Here is a 12,059-nt window from a genome sequence, read left to right on the forward strand (position 1 = left end):
TGTTTTAAATTGGGAACACTCATGGGGCGCCTGGGTGGCTCAGTGGGTTAAAGCCTCTGCCTTCGGCTCAGGTCATGATCCCAGGGTCCTGGGATCGAGCCCCGCATCGTGCTCTCTGCTCAGCGGGGAGCCTGCTTCCTCCTCCTCTCTCTCTCTGCCTGCCTCTCTGCCTACTTGTGATCTCTGTCAAATAAAAAATAATAATAATAATAATAATAAAATCTTTAAATTGGGAACACTGATCAGACAGAAGATAGAGCTCTCATTTGGAAATAAAAATCTTATAATCATCTAACTCATCTGAGTAGGTAATACAGTATCTACAGACCTTAAATAAATTGTTTACAGGATAAAATAACATGTGCTGTTCTATAGAAACAGTTGGGTGGTTGGATATTCACAACCATTTTAAACTTTCTTATAGGATGCAAAGAAATAAGTATCTCCATTATTAATAAAAAAGCCTAAAGTTAAACTATATCTTTTCTGGAACTTCCCTCCTGTCATTTAATCACTCAAGATGTAGGCAAAGCTCAGAATGACAAATAAACACTACCAGGGGAATTTCACCATAGATATACTTCATTTAAAATTTACAAAAAAATAAAAAACAAAAAACAATCCACTACCTAAATATATTCCTCCTGTCTTTCCCCCACCCAATGACCTGTTTCCCACCTAACAACTCTGGACCAGGTGGCCAATACAGCACTTAGCTGGTGTTCAAGCGAAGTGGAAAACTGTCTAAGAGAGGACTGTCAAAAAAGATTCTCTTACTGGATTACTTTGGTTTAGAATAGAACATTCCTTAAAATTCCACAATCTGGAAAGAGTCTATATTAAGATATGTAATTAAGCAGGACATAATTCTAGTGTCTTAATTAAATCATTAAATTACCTGGTCATCTCTTTGAACGAATAAGTGAATTTTGCAGTCATCATCACCACATGCTAATATTGGTACTGAAAGGATAAAAAGAGGCATTACTGTAAATATTCCATCACATGTTACCATTATCACCAATGCTGGATTATAAGCACTGGGTAAAGAATCCAGGCTTCTATTTTCCACACCCTGAACAATACACTGAAAGTGCTCAATAAACGTCTATAGGAATAAAATGAACTCTCTAAAATGTTCTATTAAATGGTTACTTAGCAAAGAATGACAAGGAATCCTTTCTTCCATCCTGTGTCATTTATGATAGAAATAGTGGTGAAAAGAGTAACACAAAAAGCATTTCACCAAGACTAATCCAAAAAGTTGTAAACCCAAAAAAGAAAATGTAGGAGCTGAGTCCAGCATCATGGCTACTGCACAAGGATTTAAAGCTATGTCTGTCACTTCAAGTATCTTACATTTTGTTTGAGAATTCAACAGTAAAACCAAATTCATGAAGCAAGTAGAAAACAAAGTAAAAGGGCATGCAAGTATTGCACAACTGAAAGTTCCTAAGAGAGTAGATCTTAAAAGTTCTCATTACAAGGAAAAAAATTCTGTAATTGTGTATGCTCTGGACATTAATCAGACTTACTATGGTGATCACTTCTTAATACATACAAATATCAAATCATGATGCTATACAGTTAAAACTAATATGTCATTTATACCTCAATTTCAAAAAAAAAAAAGGCAGATAAATATGTAGTTAAAATGCTATGAAAGATGAAGCTATAAAAAATTCACATTACCAAAGGTCAGCAGATAAAATAAGGACTCTTTTTCTAAGTAAATGTAACTACAAGTGTGTTTTTTAAAGATTTTCTCATTTTAAATCAAGTAAAAAGTAAAACTCCAGTCACATGGCCTCAATGTAGATGGGAAAAAAACGAAATTCTCTGTTTTAAAGCCAGAATGTATGAGGTCCTCCTACTGGGGAGCCCTCCCACAAAACAGGACCATCACATGAAATAGTGGAGTCGCAGTTACTGCTGCAGAGGGCATCAGAAGCTGGTGGCTTCCAGGCCTGCCCTTCTCCACCAGATATGTCCTCCAGGTGACTGAGGTGGCAAAGATGGACCAACTCACATTGGCCATAACTCTGTGGAAGATAATCAGAGGTATAGACAGATGGGTTTCAAAACAAAAGGAATATTTTTCTGTTGGGAAATTTTAAGTGGTTTTGGGCAAATGGTCATTATGGAGGATGTGAAGAGACTCTCATATTCAAAGAAATGTTCAAAGGGTCCATCTTCAGTATTTTTCAACTTATCCAAGACCGTCACCTTCAAAGGGTTAATTTCCCCAAATCAGATCTACAGATGTTGATAATATATTTGATAAATAGCAGTATCAATCCCACATCCATATTAAGTCACTTAAGTTTTCAACAGCTATCAAAATCCTTCACAGCTTCCCTTAATTTTATGTTCTATACAAAGATCATCAGAGTACTGAAAACAGAAATATAATTCTGGTGAGCTCAGCCTACCATACAGAGTAGTCGAATCATTATGCTGTACACCCGAAACTAATGTTAACATTCTGTCACCTATATTTCAATTTTTAAAAAAGTATATTATCCACATTTCAACTTGTTTCATGAAAACGTTCAGATATGAAATTAAGACCTAATGTTTCTTTCAGGTTCTGGTTGTATGGAGATAAAAAAATCTATTGCTGTTTTAATGTATACTTAGCAGAATACTCACCATCAGTATTAGGCAAGTAAGATAAGCAGAGAGCCAGAGTGAATCCATTTCCAAAGTTCAAGGTCTGAACACACGTTACTAAGAAATAATAAAAACACCATGAACAATTAACTGTGAGCTTATCCACGATGAAAGGTTAGGTAGCATCATCACAGCCCTGGGTGGAGGAAGATGAAAAAAGGCAATTCTGAGCCCCCAGTGACCATGGGAATGTAAATGATTAACAACATTACAAAGAACAAAATGACTTAAAACACTGAAAAAAATGGTATTTATGTTCTTCCGTCACTTGACAATTACTATTTCATCTGGATTATATTATCTCTCAACCTACCTTCTGAACCCTTTTTAGACCAGACTCGAACAGTAGAATCAGAAGCTGCAGAAACGATCAGTGTATGTTGTTCAACATCTGATGCCCTCCTCTGGTGAAGAGCGTGCACTGCATAAACAGCTCCTTCGTGACCTTGGAGATGGACTGCTTTTAAAAGCTACATCAGAAAAAATTAACAAAAACATGGGTGATAAAAAAGGAATTAATAGTTCCATCTTTACTTAACTAAAATCACAGAATTAAAGGTACAGTTAAAAAGGCTGACCCAGAAATACATCCTTTCAAGTTGAAGACAATGTAAACTACAGAGAAGGTGGTCTGAACACAGTATGGACAGATGAACGTGCACAGCCTTTGAAACAGCAATTTCCTATCTAAAAATCTACTGTGAGATGGGGCGCCTGGGTGGCTCAGTGGGTTAAAGCCTCTGCCTTTGCCCCGCATCGGGCTCTCTGCTCAGCAGGGAGCCTGCTTCCTCCTCTCTCTCTGCTGCCTCCCTGCCTACTTGTGATCTCTGTCAAATAAATAAATAAATAAATAGATAGATAGATAGATAAATCTACTGTGAGATGCTAACCACACTAGTGTTAACTAATAAAAGACAAATGCAGAAAGGCATTCATCACATGCTCCTTATAAGAGTAAAAAACTGCAATTAACCTAAAATTCCTAAAAGTAAAAATTCCTACTGCAGACAATAAAAAAGGTAACATGGAAAGACAACCACAACACTGACATTCTTGAAGACTACAGCCAGCTTTGTGGAATGTTCCTTCTTTTGGATTCATGTGATATTTCCTCAAGATTAGATTCTGGATATACATTTTGACCTCATTACTATCCATGTGCATCATGTCAGGAAGCACCTGATCATCACTCTCTCCCAATTTCAGCGTTGTTAACCTTGGTACCCTAGTAGAGGTAGCGTCTGCCAGGTTTTTTCACTGTGAAGTTAAATTTTCTGTGATACTATGTAAGATTATATTTTGGAACTGGGTAAATATTCTATTCTCCAACAAACTTTTACCAAGTACTTTTAGCATACATTCATGATACTTGCCTGAATCAAGAATCACTAGAAAATGAAAAAAAAAAAATGGCAAGCATAACGAGGAAATCCCGTTTATCAAGCCTACCTGCCATGATTTTACCATGTAAAATCATTCCCTATCATTTCTGCTATTTTAAATATACTTTTCAGAGTTCGCAATGTGTGAGATTCCACCACGTCCTCTGAGAAGTGTCTTCTATAATTTGTCATCTATAGAAACAGAGGGGTCCCTTAAATGCATGCTCAGTTGTTCTCACAATTTAAGCAAAACTCTGCCACTCAAGATGATTAACAGCTATGTATTAGGATCTGTACACTAACTTTTTGTAATCGTTGACCTTTGGCTCGAGAAATCATTTTTAAAAACCCAAATACAGTATAATCTCTTTTATGTATAATTACACACACAAAAGAGAGAGCTAGAGCTAGTTCACTAGAATGTTAACTGTTTTGTACTTAGTTTTCCTTCTTTACACTATTCTGTACTTAAACTTTTTTCATGAGTCTCTATCATTACTCCCTAAAAAATCAAATCTATTGAAAGTACTCACTTTACATTTTTAAGGAAGGTTGTGTATCAATTATCAGAGAATTTAAAAAACTTAAATCAAAGAAACCTCTCAAGTTCACCAGCTCGTTAAAAAACACTGCTCAATTGTCGGAGACTCAAACCTCTCATTATACCAGCTTAGAATTATTTTTTTATCAGAAGTCAAGGGGTGCTGAACTCCTGTGTACATGGAAATGCATATGGAAAGGCAAACGATAAGCCTCTAAGGTTTCCATGTGTGGACCCTTCCCCTAAATTCTCTTATTCCCTTCATCCCCCTTTTATGCCTTTTAGTCTCCTGCTGTCCTCTTCCCTGTCTGGACTCACATTCTCTTTGGGCCTCTCTCTAAATTTGCTGTCTGCCCTAAGATACTTGCTCAGCCTACACTCCTCTCTATTGACAGACGCGGGAGGCAACACTGAGGAAAGGGTTTTGCAAGTATCACCTCAAAATCTCAAAAACAAGTGCTCAAATCATTCTCTGGATTCCTCTGCCAAGATCAGTCCAAACAGGAGTTAGGTTTGCTACATTCCTCTTTGCTCTTACTCAAGTCTAGGTGATTCCAAAATCCCCACCTCCGCATCTGCCCTCTCCTTCTGAGGATAAGTCTGGATGCCTGGCCAGCAATTCAAGTGGCATGTCAAGAAGTAAATTCCCCATCTTCCTTCCTACTTCCCTATTTTTCTTTGTAGAAGCACCTTTCTCCCAGAGCCTGAAAACAGAATCCCACCATTTTTAATTACTCACTCCTATAACACCAGCTCCCGCTCCTTTGATAAAGTCAATGTCAAAATCATCTTCCCTTCAAAATCAAACCCCACACTGCTTTCTTCATAATTTTTCCTACTCTAATTTGGCACACTGCTGTCAGATTAATCTTTTGATGCTCATTTTCCTCTGCTTAGAAATCATCAATGACTTCCAAATGACTGCGAATAAAGAACAAACTCTTAAAGTGGATATTCACATTGCCACACAATCTTCTCCTACTGTACTTTACTATTACCACCTACAATGACTTACCTAGGAACACTTCTAAAACTATGTTGTTCAGAGTTACAAGGAATGTTAAGCGATTTAAAAGGAAAAAAAAAAAAAACTTCAAACTTGAAAGGATTTTGGGAAATGCCTGTTAAATGAAGATATGTTCATCCACGTCACAACTCTGAGGGATTTCACTATGCTTCTGGTGCACTGGGACTCTCTAAAGAAGATATAGGATATATACCTCATGTATATATACCTAGGTTAGTTCCCAACCATGATTGCCCATAGATTCCCTTTCTCATGTGACTTTTTGAAAGATGAATAACTTTCTGAGCAAACTAGAAAACCCTGCCCTTAAGACATCTTAGACTTTGGTTAAGGCTGGATACTGATGAGCAGGTGGCCTCCTATACCACCTGAGCTTTTTTATGCATGCCATTTTTCCTACCAGGAATCTGCACCCCTTAAATTCCTCCTAAGGAAACCATCCCACACTTTAAGACCCAACTCAACCAGCTCTTAAAACTCTACTGAGGGGCGCCTGGGTGGCTCAGTGGGTTAAGCCACTGCCTTCGGCTCAGGTCATGATCTCGGGGTCCAGGGATCGAGTCCCGCATCGGGCTCTCTGCTCAGCGGGGAGCCTGCTTCCTCCTCTCTCTCTGCCTGCCTCTCTGCCTACTTGTGATCTCTGTCTGTCAAATAAATAAATAAAATCTTTAAAAAAAAAAAAAAAAAAACTCTACTGAACTCACAGCACCATGGTTGTGGTAGAGCAAGTTAGAGCACATTATCTATGGAGCTACCTTTATACTTTAGCTATTCAAGTACATTTTGCCATCAAAACTACATACATGAATCATAAACAGGATTCTGACACCTCTTTATCTTCTGCATGACAGATATTTAAATGCCTAAAATGCTTTAATCTTTGCTTACAACTAGAAACAACCCAGTGTCCATCAATAGAGATCCATCCATACTCAGTGGTGCATATTATAACATTACTTAGAATTATGTAAATCTATGCCCACATGGTAACAGCTGTCCTATGAACACAGGAAGTGTTAACTTTTGCTATCACTGAGAACAGAACAAACAGCCCCTTTAGGTGCAGTTTGAAAACTACTACTAAGTGACGGGAAATTCACAGAAATGAGTGACAGCATATGAATACGGGAGCAAATGTTAAAGGAGAGGGTACAGGGCATGTGAAGTATAGAGGTAAGATCTGGACTACTGACAAGAATGAAGCAACTTCATAAAAGATATGAGGAAAAGAGCTGAAAATGAAAGCAGATATAAGTTAATTCTTACAACTATAAACATGTCTACCCACCTGATTATTCTCGATTTCCCAGTGAATCACTTGATTATCAGATCCTCCAGAAACTAATTCGGTAGAAGAAGCTGGAAAAAATTATATTTCCATGAATATTTTTATTTTTTTCCCAGCTGTTTTGAGAACTTGCAAAGCTATAGAAAAGATATGAGAACTCAAAAAGATATTAAAAAACCTCATATACCCCTTATCTAGACTCACCAACTGTTAACATTTTGCCATGTTTAGTTAATATCTCACTTTATATATGTATATGCATAGACATCTTTGTTTATGGCAAACCATATAAAAATAAGCTGGAGACATTAGGACCTCTCACTATTAATCGCTTTTTATCATACATCTCCTAAGAATTGGAACATTCCCCTATATTACAATTATTGTATTCAACAATTTTAATTGTTGACACAGTACCATTAATGTAAAATACAGTCCATATTAAAATTGCCCCAAATTGTCCCAGTAATGCCTTTTATACCTTTTTAAAATTCTGAATCTAAGGACCACACATCGCACATTGTTTCTTCTGGCCTATGTGCTAGATACTTAGGGGAAGGAGGTGGAGATTGTTTAAAGGACATTAGACCTATAGTCAGAAGTCCCAGGTTCATGTCCTAACCCTAGTGCCAGACAGCTGTAATATTGGGCTTTAACATCTTCATACATCACAGAAATTAAGCCATTTAATTACATGATTTTGGAAATTACTATAAAGTACATAAAAGTAATGTGTTAAAATTCAAACATTTTAAAAATAAGAAACAGTGGTTGTTTGTTTGTTAAGTAGGTTCCACACCCAACATGGGGCTTGAACTCATGACCCTGGGATCAAGAGTCACATGCTCTACTGACTGAGCCAACCAGGCACTCCTGAAAATGGTATTATTAAAATTTTATAATTAGATTAGAAAAACATCTTAATTATCTGGTGATAGAGCCCTAATTTTAGAGGAAAGCAAACATAGTCGTTATAGATTACAGTGAAACACAAGCAATTCATTTTATGGAACCTCACTTTCAAAGGGAAGATAAAATATATAAGCCCAAATTAATATTTTATAATAAATCCCTACACAGAAATTCAAGTTGTCTTTGAAGTTACCTGATGGCAATTAATAAAATTACAATTGTGCTTTAATATCTATACCAATAGCCACTCTTTCTAATATTTAAAGATTTTTACTGACCTAACATGACTAATCCTGCATTACCAAATGAAGTAAGTAGCTTATTAATCTTTTTTTTAATGTCACAGATAAAAGTCATGTCAAAGTCTTACTCATTCAGGAAATTTTGCATTTGTGCATGGCTCAGAATGCTCTCAATAAATGTTTACGAAAATGAAAATAAAATTAATTTAGAGTCCATAAGAATACCACAGTAAGTATATGTAAGACATTTGAGGAAATTCTATAGGATATCAGAAGCAATATGTTAATTAAAAAGCAATTTAAAAGCATTTAAAAGCAATATGTTAATTAAAAATTCTTGAGTCACAGAATCTTAGAGATAAAAGAGACCTGGAGATAATCTAGTCCAGGAATCCTCATTTTTTTAGTATCAGGATTCCTTTACACTCTTAAAATTTTTTGAGAACCCCAAAAGCTTTTGTTTATATGGACTTTATGTACCAATATCAACCACATTAGAAATTAAATCAGCAATTTGAAAAATACTTTTTTATTAGTTTACTTAAAAATAATGACGAACCCCATCACATGTTAACATAAATAACATTTGTAGGGGGTGAGGGGGGAATCCCTATTATTTTCCAAAACAAAAAGTTAATGAGAAGAGAGGCACTGTTTCACATTTCCACCAACCTCTTTAACATCTAACTTTATTAGAATACAACTGGATTTTTATATCTGCTTCTGTATGGAATCTGCTGTGGTAGTCACCATATACTTAAGACAGAATGAGAAGGAAAACTGTCAATAACCTCTTGTATTATTCTGAAAATAATTTTGACGTCACAGGTGTTGTGAACCTCGAAGGTCACCAGATCAAGTTCAAGCATTTATTTTTCAGATATTACTAAGGTGTAAACTGGGGTGAATACAGAGACGCTATGTCCTGCCTAAAAAAGCACAGCTTGTCTGTGGAAGAAATAGATCTCAAGCCAAATCCTCTGAATCCCAGCCTGAACCCCAGAACAGGCCCTGCTTACAGGCTTTCAGTCAAAAACTGTGGGCAATGGAGAGCGTCTAGCCACAGTCAGGGGCTGCCTCTACTCTCATTCTAGGAACCACTGTGTTATCCACAGTTTAGTTCTATAAAGTCCATGTCAGATATTTCACTGGCCATACCATTTTTGTTCTGCTTTCTGACTGCATAGTATCAGATAAACTAATGTTAAATTAAGACAAGTGATAAAAGAAAAATGACTACTTTTACTTTATCAGAAAACAATTGAGGGGGTGCCTGGGTAGCTCAGTGGGTTAGGGTTAGGGTTAGGCCACTGCTCAGGTCATGTTCCCAGGGTCCTGGGATCAAACCCCACGTCGGGCTCTCTGCTTGGCGGGGCGCCTGCTTCCTCTTCCCTCTCTCTCTGCCTGCCTCTCTGCCTACTTGTGATCTCTGTCAAATAAATAATAAAATCTTAAAAAAGAAAAAAATTGAGATCAGCTTTAACAATCAGATTAATACTTACAACCATCTTGTTTACAAATCCACTGTACGCAATTGACTCGGGCAGTGTGGCCATTCAGGTTGGTAATAACAATTCTTTTCTTTACGGAAGAAAACATTAATTAGTAAGTTACAATTTATCCGACAAAAGAATTAATAAAAGTGAGAGATCAGTGGTTTTGAGGCTGATAAAAAGCTCAGGATTACTTCAAACTGAGTCTCGTCTCTTTATTCATAAACTTTAAACCATAGCTTCAACCATCCATTCACCCTAATGTGTGCCTGCCTTTTCCAGCACTCCACGTTTCTCATGTCCTGTGCTCTCAGTGCACTGAGGTCTCTGGTCTTCATGTGCTAGCTCCTACTAACTGCCCCCATCCTTCTCTACAAAAGAGCTTGTCTTGACATCCCCAGGCTAAACAAGGTAACTCTTCCTTGTCTGCCCACAGTTTTCAAGGCCTACTTCTACCATGCTTAAACTGATCTGAGGGCTTTACTGAGGGAGAAAAAAAAAAAAAAAGAAAAAGAAAAAAAAGAAAACCCTCAATAGAGGAATTCATGATTACTGGATTCAAATTCATGACTCAACTTTGCATTCCATGGCTGATCTGGTGTTGGGTCCTTCATTAGTGATAAAAAGTTACCAGGCCACAACTACTTCCTCAGATACTTCCTCAGATAGCAGATCCCTTCAAGGCCTACAACCAAGTTCCCCTTCAAGGCCTATAGCCAAGTTCCCAGTAGCCTCTTGACTGCTTTCAGCAAAATCCCTGCACACTTAGGCTTTCCTTACTCCCCACACTGCTCACGATATTTACTCCGTGATTACAGAGCTTTCCTCTTTAGATCCCCTTTCTCTACAGCCAATAGCACTAACTTCCTATTTACTTACCTGCCAACTGAAATTCTCATGACAAGAAAAAGGTATGCAAAGTAGATGTGCAAAAACTAGTATATCTGACACATAAGTTATTTGAAGTTGTGAAGCAATTTACAGCATTTCCCTCTCTCACTACATTAAGAATTATTACCCATTACCTTTGTGTCATCATCACCCAGTCCAAGGTTAGCCCATAGAGGGTCCTCAAATATCTGTTAAATGAATATTACTCCAAAACTTTATTTTAGCATCTGACATGCTCTTATTCCTATATTTAATTAAGTGCCCAAATAGCAAATATTTAACAAAGCAAAGTACTTTTTAGGCTCAATATACTTTCTTGGTAAGTTAAAATCCCCTCATATGACCAAGTTATTAAAAGTAAAAACGTAATGGAAGACACAGGCACAAATACATTAAATGGCTGTAGAAAGATGGGCTTCTACAGTTGAGTCAGCCCATGGCTAACAAACCTGGTAAAGTTTACCATGGTTTTCCTGCTTTCTCTTGCCAGTTAAGAATGCTTGGTAGTAACTAGAAACAGAGATGGAAAACATGCTCAAGACAAGAAAAATGAGTACAATTATTTCATATATATTTCATATGTAAATTTGAATGTGAAAAGATTATGAAAATTGGATTTTTACTCAAACTAATAAGGCAGTACAAGAAATACAGACAGCTATTCCCTGCACTGCACTTTCATTTCTAGCACTTTATTTTTTTTATTCCGAGACTCTTTTTGAAAAGCAACACTAATTGTACTAGACAATGAGAATGGAGTCCTAACAACTCTGGGAAGAATGCAAAAACTAGGCACTTGAAAAGTGAGGTAAGGCACCAAGCGAATAACCAACTGACTGGGTGAACTTCAGGGAATGTGTAAGTCCTGCCTTATAACTACTACTTAGGATCCCTAACCCCTTTGCCCTTTACCCCAACAGCGCCTTCCTGAAAATGTCTATTCCCAAAGCCAAAATAAAAGTGGTATTTCTTTGAAACTCAATACAAGCTTATTAAATAAATCTGAAGGAAAATACAGAAACGAGCACCTGTGATCATGGCTTTCATCCATACCTAAACTGCAAATCCTTTAAACCCCAAACTGGTTAGCAGTATGACAGTTCCCACGGAAGGCTTCAGAAAAGGTGGTCTTTCAGGTGGGCTTATGTGGGACTAACAGGCCACTGGCAGGAACTGAGGACCCCGGGCTGTGGCAAACGCTAGAAGACGAGGAGTCCCGCGCGCCCAAGGGAGACTCCTTACCCACCCACCGTCCCCGCCGCTCCTGCGTCTACAGTCCGCCCCGAGCGCACGCAGAGGATTCGGCCCCCGCCCCCAAGAACATGGAAACGGGCGTCCGGCCACTTCTCTTACCTGAGGGTCATACAGCACCACGGAGCAGGACGTGCCGAAGGCCAAAAGTCCTCCGGACCCGGAGCTCCAGCTCAGGGCTCCCCGCACCCGGTTTGGGCAGCAAAACACCTGAGTTATTTCCAGCAGCGGCGCTACCATGTTGCTGGCTGAGCCACGGGGGAGACCTGTGCGCGTACTTCCGCCCTCGGAGCGGAACTACTCCCGCGCTCTCCTCTCCTGCTGGCCTTATCCGCACCGCGTTTCCGAGGCGGCCGAGG

At 38.2% G+C, this 12,059-nt stretch overlaps 1 protein-coding gene across 1 annotated transcript in view; it reads right to left on the minus strand.

Moving 5' to 3' along the window:
• Nucleotides 1–12,056, minus strand: part of ELP2 (elongator acetyltransferase complex subunit 2) — a 43,706-nt gene extending 31,650 nt beyond the window's left edge. The window contains exons 1-6 of the mRNA XM_044243145.1: nt 11,803–12,056; nt 9,568–9,646; nt 6,912–6,982; nt 2,987–3,143; nt 2,653–2,730; nt 899–963 (exon numbers count right to left, since the gene is read on the minus strand). Coding sequence (XP_044099080.1) covers nt 899–963; nt 2,653–2,730; nt 2,987–3,143; nt 6,912–6,982; nt 9,568–9,646; nt 11,803–11,940 — 588 coding nt within the window. The 5' untranslated portion in view covers nt 11,941–12,056. The remainder of the gene's footprint in view (nt 1–898; nt 964–2,652; nt 2,731–2,986; nt 3,144–6,911; nt 6,983–9,567; nt 9,647–11,802) is intronic.
• Between the last annotated feature and the right edge of the window lie 3 nt (nt 12,057–12,059).

The sequence above is a fragment of the Neovison vison genome, chromosome 3, assembly GCF_020171115.1.
Source record: "Neovison vison isolate M4711 chromosome 3, ASM_NN_V1, whole genome shotgun sequence".
NCBI classification, from domain to species: Eukaryota; Metazoa; Chordata; class Mammalia; order Carnivora; family Mustelidae; genus Neogale; species Neogale vison.